Source organism: Mercenaria mercenaria, chromosome 13 (genome assembly GCF_021730395.1).
Source record: "Mercenaria mercenaria strain notata chromosome 13, MADL_Memer_1, whole genome shotgun sequence".
Classification (NCBI taxonomy): Eukaryota; Metazoa; Mollusca; class Bivalvia; order Venerida; family Veneridae; genus Mercenaria; species Mercenaria mercenaria.
The window spans coordinates 7,950,169-7,963,731 of NC_069373.1; the positions used below are offsets into that span (position 1 = coordinate 7,950,169).

At 36.0% G+C, this 13,563-nt stretch overlaps 1 protein-coding gene across 4 annotated transcripts in view; it reads right to left on the bottom strand.

Annotated features, from left to right (window-relative positions):
* The window catches only part of LOC123529961 (uncharacterized), a 92,064-nt gene that overhangs the window by 28,826 nt on the left and 49,675 nt on the right, over positions 1 to 13,563 (bottom strand). For 2 of the 4 annotated variants that reach the window (XM_053521106.1, XM_045310599.2), the window contains exon 3: positions 2,659 to 2,788. In XM_053521106.1, the coding sequence (XP_053377081.1) occupies positions 2,659 to 2,788 (130 nt within the window). Of the gene's footprint in view, positions 1 to 2,658; positions 2,789 to 10,607; positions 10,637 to 13,116; positions 13,248 to 13,563 lie in introns of those variants that run through there. The other 2 variants (XM_053521107.1, XM_053521108.1) reach the window with 2 other exon arrangements.

The following is a 13,563-nucleotide window of genomic DNA, read 5'->3' on the forward strand; positions in this document are numbered from 1 at the left end:
CTTGACCTTTAACGGAGTGGCCCCAAAAACAATAGGGGTCATTTACTCTGCATGAACAATCATCCCATGAAGTTTCAACATTCTGGGTCGAGAGGTTCTCAAGTTATTGATTGGAAATGGTTTTCCATGTTCAGGCCCTGTGGCCTTGACCTTTAACAGAGTGACCCTAAAATCTTTAGGGGTCATCTACTCTGCATGACCAATCATCCTATAAAGTTTCATCATTCTGGGTCAAGTGGTTCTCAAGTTACTGACCGGAAATGGTTTTCAATCTTCGGGCCCCTGTGACCTTGACCTTTCACAGAGTGACCCCAAAATCGTTAGGGGTCATCTACTCTGCATGACCAATCATCCTATTATGTTTCAACATTCTGGGTCAAGTGGTTCTGAAGTTATTGACCGGAAATGGTTTTCAATGTTCAGGCTCCTGTGACCTTGACCTTTAATGGAGTGACCCCAAAGTCGATAAGGGTCATCTACTTTGCATGTACAATCATCCTATGAAGTTTCAACATTCTGGGTCAAGTGGTTCTCTAGTTATTGATCGGAAATGGTTTTCCATGTTCAGGCCCCTGTGACCTTGACCTTTGATGGAGTGACCCCAAAATCAATAGGGGTCAATTACTCTTTATGACCAATCATCCTATGAAGTTTCAACATTCTGGGTCAAGTGGTTCTCTAGTTATTGATTGGAAATGGTTTTCAATGTTCAGGCTCCTGTGACCTTGACCTTTGAAGGAGTGACCCCAAAATCAATAGGGGTCATCTACTCTTCATGACCAATCATCCTATGAAGTTTCAACATTTGGGGTCAAGTGGTTCTCTAGTTATTGATCGAAAATGGTTTTCAATGTTCAGGCCCCTGTGACCTTGACCTTTGACGGAGTGACCCCAAAATCAATAGGGGTCATCTACTCTTCATGATCAATCATCCTATGAAGTTTCAACATTCTGGGTCAAGTGATTCTCTAGTTATTGATCGGAAATGGTTTTCAATGTTCAGGCCCCTGTGACCTTGACCTTTGATGGAGTGACCCCAAAATCAATAAGGGTCATTTACTCTTCATGACCAATCATCCTATGAACAGGGTTCATACAGACAAGGCCAAGTCAAATTCAAGGACTTTTCAAGCACTTTTCAAGCACTAGTCTTATAGTTTTCAAGGACTTATTCAACCATAATACCGTGTTACTACCTGCTGTGATTCTGCATCACAAAACCTAATATGAAGATCCATCTGTTTTTCTTGCATCTTTTTATTTCAAGTTTCATCAATCAGAGCGACAAATGGTCCCTTGATCTTTTCAATCAGTAAGCTTTTAAAGTGGCCAAATACACAGATATAGGCAGTTTTTCTTTCACCAAGAGCAAACTTTTCGCTATTTTACTGTCTGGAAACATGGTTTGAAATATTTTATTAATGTTTTCATTGGACTTGTTTAAGGCATGTTTCTGGTTTGCATTGTCCATATAATTTCTGCTTTAAGTACATTATTTTTTTATACTTAGTTTGAAATACTAGCACTCGATGATGCAAACAGAATGGTAACTGTTTGGGGTGAGGGTACCGTAAGACTGTCACACACTTTCCCATTACGATAAGAATTGCGATTCATGCTCCGTGACGAATTGACGCCATTTTAGTCAGGGGAGACAACGCTAAACAGAAAGTACGAAACATTCGTACCCAAACTTTGCTTTCGTCGCGAACACATTCGACCTTTTTTATTACGGCGTTTTCGTAGCTCTGCCCATTCTTCGAAACTTGCCATTTTATTCTAAAAGATTTACTTTTGGTTTTTGGGGAGATTTTAATTGTCTAGCATACGAAAAAATAAGAAATTCAAGTACTTTTCAAGGTCTTTGGGCAATTTTCAAGCACTTTTCAAGACAAATTGTGTTTTCAAGGACTTTTCAAGACTGCCCTTCATTTTCAAGTACTTTTCAAGCCTGTGCGAACCCTGTATGAAGTTACAACATTCTGGGTCAAGTGGTTCTCTAGTTATTGTTCGGAAATGGTTTTCAATGTTCAGGCCCCTGTGACCTTGACCTTTGACGGAGTGACCCCAAAAACAATAGGGGTCGTCTATTCCAGCAGCCCTACAACCCTATGAAGTTTGAAGGTTCTAGGTCAAATGGTTCTCCAGTTATTGCTCGGAAATGAAGTGTGACGTACGGACGGACGGATGGACGGACAGACAGGGCAAAAACAATATGTCTACTGGGGGAGACATAACTATGCAAGGACCATTCCTGTGAAGTTTGGTGTAATTCTGCCCAGTGGTTTTCAAGAAGAAGATTTTTTTATAAATTGTTGACAGACGGACGACGCACGATGGACATTGAGTTTTTACTGCGAACCCTGGTTCGATTCCCAGCTCCGGCATCTTTTTTCTTGATTTCGCATTTTTAAGATAGCTTAGAAACAAAATACTTTAATGTTCATAATATGACCAAACGCCAATTTTAAAGAAAGACCATTTTTAGCCAAAATCTGGAGGTCAGTGCCTTTACCAAACATTGACTGCTTATTTAATTTGGAATCATTATTTTAAGGGAAAGATCATCATGACACTTGTCTTAGTTCACTATCACCATGGTTCAAACCTTTAACCTCAGGTTTTCCAGTCAGATACTCCTCAAATTGTTTGACTCACCTTACAACCCTCACATGAGTCCACCCCATAATGGTACCCTGATGATTCATCTCCACAAACTTTACAAGTGGGCGTTCTACCGTTCCCCGCTTTCACCGGCATACTTTTGGACGTTATGGAACTGCTACATCTGCAATAAAGAAATAGGCAGACCTGGATTAGTACTGGCATCATTTCAAAATACATCAGCTCTATCAACTGTACATTTATTCAGTGGTCACAGACATTCACTAAATAAATGCCCTCTCCTCTCCAAAATGCAGTCATTTTATCCAACTAAGATGGGAAACCTTTGAAATGTTACCGACTTTAAGAAAACAATTGCTGTGAATAAAGCAACATTACTTTTCCATAATGCTTCCCACAATTTGGTTTGCATGTTTTACAAAAAAAGTTGATAATTTGGTGAATTATCTATTTTCTCTTACTTCCAGGTATGACAGATATGTAACTTTCTCACATGATAAAAACAAGATGGGTAAAGCACTGCTTTTTTCATTGCAGCATTTCTTGTTACTGGCAGTATATGCCATATGATTTAGAAATAAACTTTTTGCCATGACTGTCATTATTTATAATAAGAATAGGGGCCGTGACGCTCCTTTATCGTTCACCAGATTTTCAAAGGTAAAACTGGCCTCAACAGTCTGAAAAAGATTTTTAATATTTTTCATATAGCAGTATTGGGAAAACAACCAGCAAGAGTGCTCTTTTTTTGTTATTGACAAACTTAGAGATGGCTTTTAACAATTTTAGTAGATCAAGAAACATTTCTTTTGAAATCATTTCAAAATCAGACGGGTCACAGTTTAGGAGATGAAATTTGAAGATTTTTCTACCATTATCTCCTACAAATCGAATGATATGAAACAACTTGATAGATGGTTACCCTAAGAACATTCCTGTACAATCATTTCAAAATCAGACCAATAGTTAAGGAGCAGAATTTGTTTGGACATTATTTTTCAGCTCTAGGACAATGACTATTTTTTTGACAAGTGAGTGTTATTGTTAGGAAAGATAATATAGCAAAGATAATAAATTATCTTCATACCTGTCAAGTTTCCAAAACATGAAAGAGTGAGATTTGTGCGAGTCCTGAAGAGGCGAGTGGGGATGGGTGCGGGAGGGGGAGGGGGTTTGGGGGATCCCCCACAAGAATTTTTTTTTAAATATACATGAAAATATGCATTCTGGTGCTTTCTGAGACCATTAATATAAATTTCAGGTCCACCCTTTTTTGCCTTGCTTAAACACATTCTGTATGGAAAACACATGATCTTTTTGTTTAATTTTATTTCATGATAGATCTACAAGAAAATTTAGTTTTCTAAAAAACAAATAAAAAAAAGAATGTGATTTTGTTAGTAAAACTGCTTTGAGTTTTTACTACAGCCATGATATAAAATGTATCTATGAACCTAAATGTTTAATACAAAACGTCTCGCTGACCTACATATTCTACTTTCGATTTGAAATGTACTTTCGGTTTGAACCTGCACCGGAAAAACGGTTGTGAATACAACTTACTTCCTACATAGCTTGCAGAAAGCAAAAACTAGGTCCATTGTCTGCTTTTCTAAGCCAAGGAAATTCCAGTTCCCACGCGTTGTTATATTTTGACGAATAATTCTTTTTTTCTGGCACCTTCATGGTTTTTTTAGTGTCGGTCAAGGTCAAGTGCGCGAATGGTTCTAATACTTTTCCGACAATGCAAAATAGCATAAATAGTAACCAGTCAGTCAATATCAATGATTTACGTATTTAACACATCAATTTGATTGGTACAATCTCTCTCAGGAAGCTTCGGTTAAAGCAGAACCAGTTTCGGCAGGTCCGTTACGTAATCAGTACATTGAAATGACACTTGACATGTGTTTTCTATTTATTGTTGTCTCATCCTGTCTTAAAATAACGATGCCAGATGGCAAATTAGAGAAAATAAGTGGTCCACAAATTTTTTGGTCTGATTTTTTTAGAAAGCGTGAGAAAATGCTCCAAATTCGTTAAGTCGTGATCAAACCTTGAATTCGTGAGAATCATGATTCAAGCGTCAGACTTGACAGGTATGTATCTTTTTCTGAGCATAAAGTAAGTTTTGAGTTTTAACAACTGGATGATGACTTGAAAATGTTTTGAAACCACACTGAATCACCTTCAGTGTTATTAACAACATAATTCAAGTGTTGTTGCAATAAAAGAGGATTGGAGTCTCTCCAAGGACCCATCAGACTTCTACCATGACAGATGAGATACCATAGAAATCATTCCAATCAACAAAATATTCCTGATTCCTGGTGAAAATCTAGCAGAAAGGTTTCATAACAGAAAACAGATTACAGAATTAGAGGTGTTTTTCCCAAACAATGTTTTAGAAGCATTATAAACATATACAATATTAATGAAAACGCAAAATATGCCTAATAAGCTTACAACTTTGGTTGTAAACCGTTTGGAGTTACAGCCCGGGGTCTAGATTTTACACAGCTAAACATCTGTTGACCTAAAAATGTTAATGATATGCCAAACTTATTTTGGAATTGAACCATTTCTACCAAATTCTGTTGAAATCCATCAAGCAGTTTGACACATTGGTGCAATCTCCTGGAGACAGATATTCGACTCTAGAGAACTAGCACTGTACCTGGCCTTGTTTCAAGCTCGAAGTTCTTTCGTACTGTAAAGAACCCATCAACAGTTTATGTTTCCGCAAATTATGTCAAGGTATCATGTGACTAAATCTTTTAACAAATTAATAATACTTTATGAGTAACTTCTCCTGGTGCCTAAATATATTAGTTATCACTGAGGTGGTTTGAATTAAGTATCACCAACAAGCAAGCAAATTGTTTTCATCATAAAAACACTGTACCATTCTGTAGAAAATACAATTATTATCTTAAAGAAACTCATTTAGGGCATAACAAAAAAATCTATTTTTCGGATGGAATCAATATTATCTTAACAATAATAATATATGTTTATTTGTGCTGTTACATGATACATTAATAATGTTTTCCTATTCTTTCTTAATCTATCAGAAATATTTATAGATATCAAGAAACTGAATTACCTGAGTTTACCATTAAAGCTATTTCTTGAGAAAATTAAATCCTGTTCCATTTCTATCGAAGAACTGTCAAGGCCTAGAGTCCAATTTGTTTCTCACAAAAGCCACGTAGTTCTAACTATAAACAGTGACGTTATTATGTTCTTTTCTTTAGTTTCAGGATGGTCAAAATCATAACTTATAAGCAGACAGAGACTGCGCAATTATCTATAACTTATATAACTGTATATTTGTCACCAGTGTGCTAACACAGGGTTTTTTCTAGCTAATTTGGGAACATAGCCAAAACCCCCAAAATTAGGAATTTTGACGCGTAAATGTTCCAAATTGGGAGATATTTAGTCCCATAGGATATAGTAAGGATGTGTTTAAGCACATTCTCACACACTTGTTTCACATTGTACAACCTCTTTAACGTACTTCCATAACAAAATTGTCAATAACTTGGTCAATGTTTGTGCAATTTTGATGAAATTTTTTTCAGGATGCAGATTGGGAATTTTTGCACTCATTTTGGGAAAAAAACATACCTTTTTGCATTGGGAATATAGCCGAATAACGGCTAAAAAAACCGCCCAAAAAAAATCCTGTAACATATGTCAAAACACAAGAGTGTTCTTTCACTAATGTGTTTTAAAGGCAGTAAATCAGGTTAAAATCTTCAAGAATGGTATTACCTTATGAATGAAAACTTGCAGACCAATGTACAGTAGAAGACATAATGATTAGAATTTTTTCATGTTAAAGGGAGGCAATTCTGATGAAAAAACAAGTTGACTTGGGCATCTAGAGTGGCAATGTTCACTGTATGGAGTAATCCATGAAACAACAGCTTATAATTATAAATTTACATTGTTCCTGTTTGTATAAATATGCAATTATAATTTGCAAAATATGCAAAACCATAATCTAAAATGCAAAGGGAGATAATACTAAGTGTGAACAAAGGTCATGCGCTAATTAAACCTTTTCGGCGTAAATGGAAATGTACACGACTGCGTAAATGTATACGTATTTCGATCAATTTCGAAGGGTTTCCTCAAAACACTGGACAGACCAGATTTTGAATAGCAACAATTTTCACGAGTAATTCAGCAAGTTTACACACAAAGTCAAAACAGGAATGTACATGATAACTAGAAATGTGTCCATGGGACACAGATGCCCCCACTACATGACAAAGGACACAGATCAACTTTGGGAAAACAATACGCGCGACAAAACATTAAAATGACAATTTTTTCCAAGGTTAGGGGCCATAACTCCTACAATACTGAATGAATCTGGACACGAAACCCCAGGTGCACAACTGCACATGCTGACCAACATTCCTGTAAACTTTGGTGACTCTAGGTCAAATACTTTTGGAGCTACGCGGGACACAACATTAAAATGACCAATTCTTAACTAAGTCAGGGGCCATAACTCCCACAAGACTGAATGAATCCAGAAGCGAAACCCCAGGTGCACAACTGCACATGCTGACCAACATTCCTGTAAACTTTGGTGACTCTAGGTCAAATACTTTTGGAGCTACGCAGGACACAACATTAAAATGACCAATTTTTAACTAAATCAGGGGCCATAACTCCTACACGACTGAATGAATCTGGACCCGAAACCTCAGGTGCACAACTACACATGCTGACCAACATTCCTGTAAAGTTTTGTGACTCTACGTCAAATACTTTTGGAGCTAGGCGCGACACAACATTCTTGGAAGGATGGAGGGACGGACGGACAAAGGCAAATCTATATGCACCCCCCCACCCCACCCCCAAAGTGGAGGCATAAAAATTCTGCCACACAAACTAACCGTGCGATAAGTATAAGGTCAGTTCTTCCTTGAGAGGCCTAACTCAGCTGTGTCATAACTATGAGACTTGACATTAATATTAACTAATATGGTTGTCTAGAGAAAAGAGGCATGTCCACTTTAATGTTAATGATTTATATTAAGTTTTATTTAATTTGAATGAGAACTTTAAAAAGAGCTGAAAATGACAGTTATTCACGGTGAAGGACGACTGACACCGCATGCCTTATGGGTCTTCGACACCTGGGGAATAAAAATACTGCTGATGGTAGTTCTGTTCAGATTCAATAAGAGGACGGCCATTAGAGTTAGAGGAGCTTGGGCTGCCAGATTTTGTTCAGACTCGTACAAAGAAAACATCTGTTTACATAAAATGAAATTTACAATTATTATGAGAAGCAATTTTGCGCGTTTCTGGAAACCATATTTTTAATTACTTCTTCTGTAAATAATATCATATACAAATAAAAATGTATAAATGGATTAAAGGTATATGTGAAACAACAATAAGACCTTATTACGATGTAGATGGTCTTAAAGGCACAAAGGTAAAATTTTGTCATGCCATTTTTTAAATTTAGTTGTAATAGGCAACATAGTTACTGCACAAGAAACGATTTACATTCGCCCAATTCTTTTCCATTGAGAATTATGACGTTCATTCTGTATGAACAGTAACAGAAAATGCGCCAAAGTTACTACAACGTTGCTAAATGATTACGGGAACGCGGCTGCTTTGACGACGTCTGCGTCAGGGAGAACGTTCCTTAGATGACGTCACAGTTGTTCCGTCTGGTGCAAAGCTTATTTTAATGTTTGATACAACTAAATATGTGCAGTTTGTTATATAACCTTGCTTGCATATGGAAAGGAAATAAAATGTAAATAAAAGAAATAGGGGTGTCACGATAAACCGGTAAATTGCAATATGTTGCCAAAACTGTACTGCACCGCGATATGCAACCAACATACCAGTTTTCTAGGGTATTTCCTTGCATTTTTTTCTCAGTCAAACGCGTTCTTTGAAATCCTTCAAAGCAATTAAAAGTTATGGAGCAGAAACAAATTTTCACTTGACTCAAACTGACCTTGACCTTTAACTGACAAGCATAGGTCATGTACCAAGTTTTATGAACCTAGCTAGAACCGGTAGGATACTAATAAGCATTTTTAATTTCAGACTGACGGACGAATATCTGGATGGACAAAGCAAAAACAAAATTCCCTCCACCTTTGACGGGGCAAAACTAGAGCTGTCTAATGACTATCTGAAGCCTTCCTTCTAACCTAATACTAGCTTATATTCAAAAGCTTCAGCTGATTTTTTTAAGTTGAAAAATGGGTATAATTTTGCTAAAATGCAAGCCAGTTTTGAAAATTTGCCATGTATGGTCATTCCATGATGCCGAAGACCTTGGAGAACCAGAAAACATTTGGTCAAGTAATTCTTAAGAAACATGCTTACATGCAAAACTGTCACAAAATTTCTATGTTAAATGGGGGCATAAATTTGACAAAATAAAAGCAAGATTTATGTAACATTTCCTAAGACCTCGTCTCGTGATACCAAAGAAAAGTGTCAAGTTTGAAAGCATTAGGCCTAGTAGTTTCTGAGAAACACGCTTACATGCAAAAATTAAACCAGAAATTTTAAGCTAAAAAGAGACATAATTTGGACAAAATAAAAGCTAGAGTTACGAGGTCTACTCATGATGCTGAAGACATTTGTGAAGTTTGAAAGCATTTGGCCTAAATGTTTCTGAGAAACACGCTTACATGCAAAACTTTAACCTGAAATTCTAAGTAAAAAAGGGACATAATTTTGACAAAAAAGCTAGGGTTATTTAACTTGTCTTGGGAGGTCATCTAATGATGCCAAAGATATATCTGAAGCTGGAAAGCATTTGGCTTAGTAGTTGTTTAGAAACATGCTTAAATGCAAAACTTTTGTGACGCAGACACCATGCAGCACTGACGAAACAATTCCAAACAGAGTGATCGAGTTTTTCATGTAAAGCGTGCTTGAGCTTTCAAACAGAGTGATCGAGTTTTTCATGTAAAGCATGCTTGAGCTTTCAAACAGAGTGATCGAGTTTTTCATGTAAAGCGTGCTTGAGCTTTGGAGTTTTTCATGTAAAGCGTGCTTGAGCTTAAGATTCAAAATATCAAACACCTGGTTGAGATCTACATAATCAAGACAGTAAATTATATTTTTTTTTTGGGATGGATGAATGGGGGACAACAGTTGTCATTCTTCAAACCTTGTAAAATACACAGCTAATAAGACGTTTATAAGACACTTCTTTGACTTACAAAACTGACAAGAAATCTTATAAAATATTGGTAAACACAGACTTTCGTGGCTGTAATGCATATGCAACTGATTTTTTTAAGCTTGAAACAATTTAGATCATTATTATGTCCTATCGGCCTCGTGAACATCACACTGGTCAGGTCAATAACTTGGATATTGACCTCATCATTACACAATAACTGTTAAATACTACTGAAGTGACTTAATTAAAAGTACAAACTAAATAAACACTCGAGTGAAATAAACTCTGTTTCAACTTTTCCACTTATAAATAATCACATCTGCATAAATAAAACTTAACAAATTAAAAAAGGTGACCTGTCGACCTTCCATATATATAAATTTCATTACCATGGGGTAATTTCAAGAATACATGACTAAAATATATAAAAAAGTTCTAATTGCTTTAATGTAGGTAATTCCTTTTTTATTACTATATGATATTGCCAGATATTGTATGTCAGTAAAACTAAATTTTATATTAATTTGTTTTGTTTTATAATCTACATGTAGGCTCCCATATCCCTGTGATGATGCAACTTGCCAAACTGTAATTGTTTGATGTTTAAAACAGTACCTTAGATATTTTGTATGATCCTGGTATAGAATAATTCTCCACCCTTGAAGGAAACAGACTATGGAAATGTACTTATATAATGTATATACAAAATACGAATGGAGGTCAAAAAACCATGTTGACCTCATTACAGACAGTAGAGCAGACAGCTGTAAACTATCAAAGTCTTTACCTGTGTTCAAACATTTATACAAATCATCTTATAATCAATAAAGTTTAGAAAGTATCTCTGACACAATACACAGACATACACAACATAAATTCCAACATAAATGTATCTACATACTTGAGTACTATCCAATGTCAATTGAGATAAACAACTAAAGGGAGGCAACTGCATCATAATTTTGCTACTGTTAACTGAGTACGTGTACCACTTATGTTAATACTTTTTTATATCCTATTTTATTCAAAATGTAAACTACAGCATATCATTAGTACTTAGACTGAAGTAAAATCCAAAGTAGAGCTACTGAGCCACAGAGGTTTTGTTTTTCAAATGCACAAAACTACTCAGATTATACATTAGTAAGTAAAAATATTGTCATTTATGTTTGATCATGATAAACTGGCATAATAACTTGTGACATATATGATAAAGTGCAATTCGCATGCCACTTTGAGAAAGTCAAAGAGTACTTTTCTATAAATTTTGCAGAATCAGCAGGAGCAATGAAAGCTATTTCATATCAAGCAGAAGCAGGGACCAAGATACAATTTGCTTCACCCCACAAAAAATTCAACCAAAAGTAGTTTTCATTAGGCAAAAGCATGACGGAAGGTCACACTTAGCACTCTTACACTTACAATAAACAGTAACATAATCATCACATTTACCTTGACAATTTGCCAGAAGCATACACAAAAACCTGAGGAAATCCCCATATATATATTTTTAAATATCAAGTAGACTAAGACTGCATATGTGCATTTACTGGAATTCAAAATACATATTGTTGTATATTATATAAATTCATATTATAGGATTAATAGGTGGATGGCTCTCCGACCCCTATTTTACCATTTACGGAGATAATAAACGGGATTACCATCTGGGCCTTAAAAATGCAATTAATGTAAAGCCTAAAGGGAGTTAGGCGGCTATTTCAAGTTCTTAGTGCATGACATTTATCAAATTCTTTTTTGAAATAGATTTATTTGTTCCTGTAATTATCTTTGAAAAGTACGCAAGTGTATGTTCTTTGCAAGCATAAGGCACAGCAAATACAGCCAGAGCCACACATTGCCAAATAGGCCCGCCTTAAATAGAAACACAGACGCACACATCCACACAGGCACACAAACAGACAGTGATGACAAAAAGAACACTGTTGGCACCGCCCAGGAATGGGCAGTGGTAATTAACAACTTCAATATTAATCTTCATTCTAAATTATATAAAGAAACAATTTTATTGATGAAAGCTGGTCTTAGTTTTCCCCCAGGTGCTCCTCCTTGCATAATTTGATCACAGGCGGACACTCAGGTAGAACCAACAACCTTCCGTAAGCCAGCTGGATGCACCAGGTTTCTTCATATGAAGAATTCAAAGCCCGAGCAAGGCTCGAACCCACATCTGTGAGGTGCAAGTGATTCAAAGTTAGCGACCTTAACCACTCGGCCATAGAGGCCCAGAGTAAAGCATTGGTATTCTAGCATGCAAAGGGAGAACAAAACAGCGCTTAATATAACATCAATATTGATGTGCAATTCAATCTAGATCAGGATACTGACATACTAAAGCAATTTACGCAGTTTGAATTTTCGTTTGCAAACCAGTGAGTAAATTTATTAAAATGGCACTGTAACTATCTTTCTTAAGTCAAAATATGATATTAAAACATCTGAAACTTTAAATAATTCAAAATAATGTCTTAAAATTAGCTTGAAATAGGCGGTTCACTTTAATCATAGCCAAATGTCTCCAAAATATGCACACGGACCTATATATTTTATTTCACCATATTATAGGCCATATATTTATTTTAGACTGTGAGAAGTTTAATTAAAATCTACACTGTAGAAAAAGTTCTATTCGCGAAAATGTTATGAAAGTCGTGACTTTCCCATTGACTCCCATTATGAAAACTTGCGTGAGGTCGAAACTTTTCAATTCAGTCTAGCAAAAAATCAAGCACACGACCCTATCTTTTTTATTTGCTGACTTTTCTTCTCTCTCTCTCTCTCACCTACCCCCCATCATCGCTGAGTTATAAGTTAGGATTCAAATTTTTTATGCTGATCATCTATCTGGCGTACAGTTCAAAATCATCCAGGTAAGCCCCTGGGGCAGTACCATTAATTATTACAATTCTATTATTAAAACTTGACAAAGGCTGAATCACTTGCCACCAGCAGGCTTATGTTAAATTGAACTGCAATGTTAACATAATTTCACATAACAAAAAAGGTATTTAATAAATGAACTTTTAACCCTTAGCCTGCTGGCGGCAGATGATTCTGCCTTTGCGACCAGTGCAGACCAAGATCAGCCTGCACATCCGTGCAGTCTGATCATGGTCTGCACTGTTCGCTATTCAGTCAGTAAATTTTCAGTGCAAACCCCTTTAAATAATAAATGGTACTGTCCAAATTGAAAGATGGACCAGTCCATTATAGAAATATAGCAGGGTAAGGGTTAAATGAAGAGAAGTCTAATTAACTCCCTAAAATGTACTTACTCCAACAAATGTTCCGGCTCCTTTAGACACTGCTTGATGAAATATTCCTTGTCAAAGTATTTTGTAAACACCTGATTATAATGGTTATGATGACAATGACAATATAACACTGGCATTTTAATTCTAGAATAAAACTGAATGCCAGGTGCGTCTTAATTAAAATTCAAACTGCACAGAAACCAGACTGCTTATATACACAAACAAGTGGACATGACTTTGTGGACTAATTCATTTCACAGTCCACTTCCATACTATTTGACGGCTGCCATAATCAATATGTCTTGAAACAAGGACAAACTATTAGCACTGACAACAGCCATTATCAGGAATTTCAGGATTATGTACTTTATAATATGGGGCATTTTTATATGACACCATAAATGACCTTTGCAAATCATGATTTTTTCAGTCATGCCTGACCTAGTGATAAACCTGCCCTTCAACTTT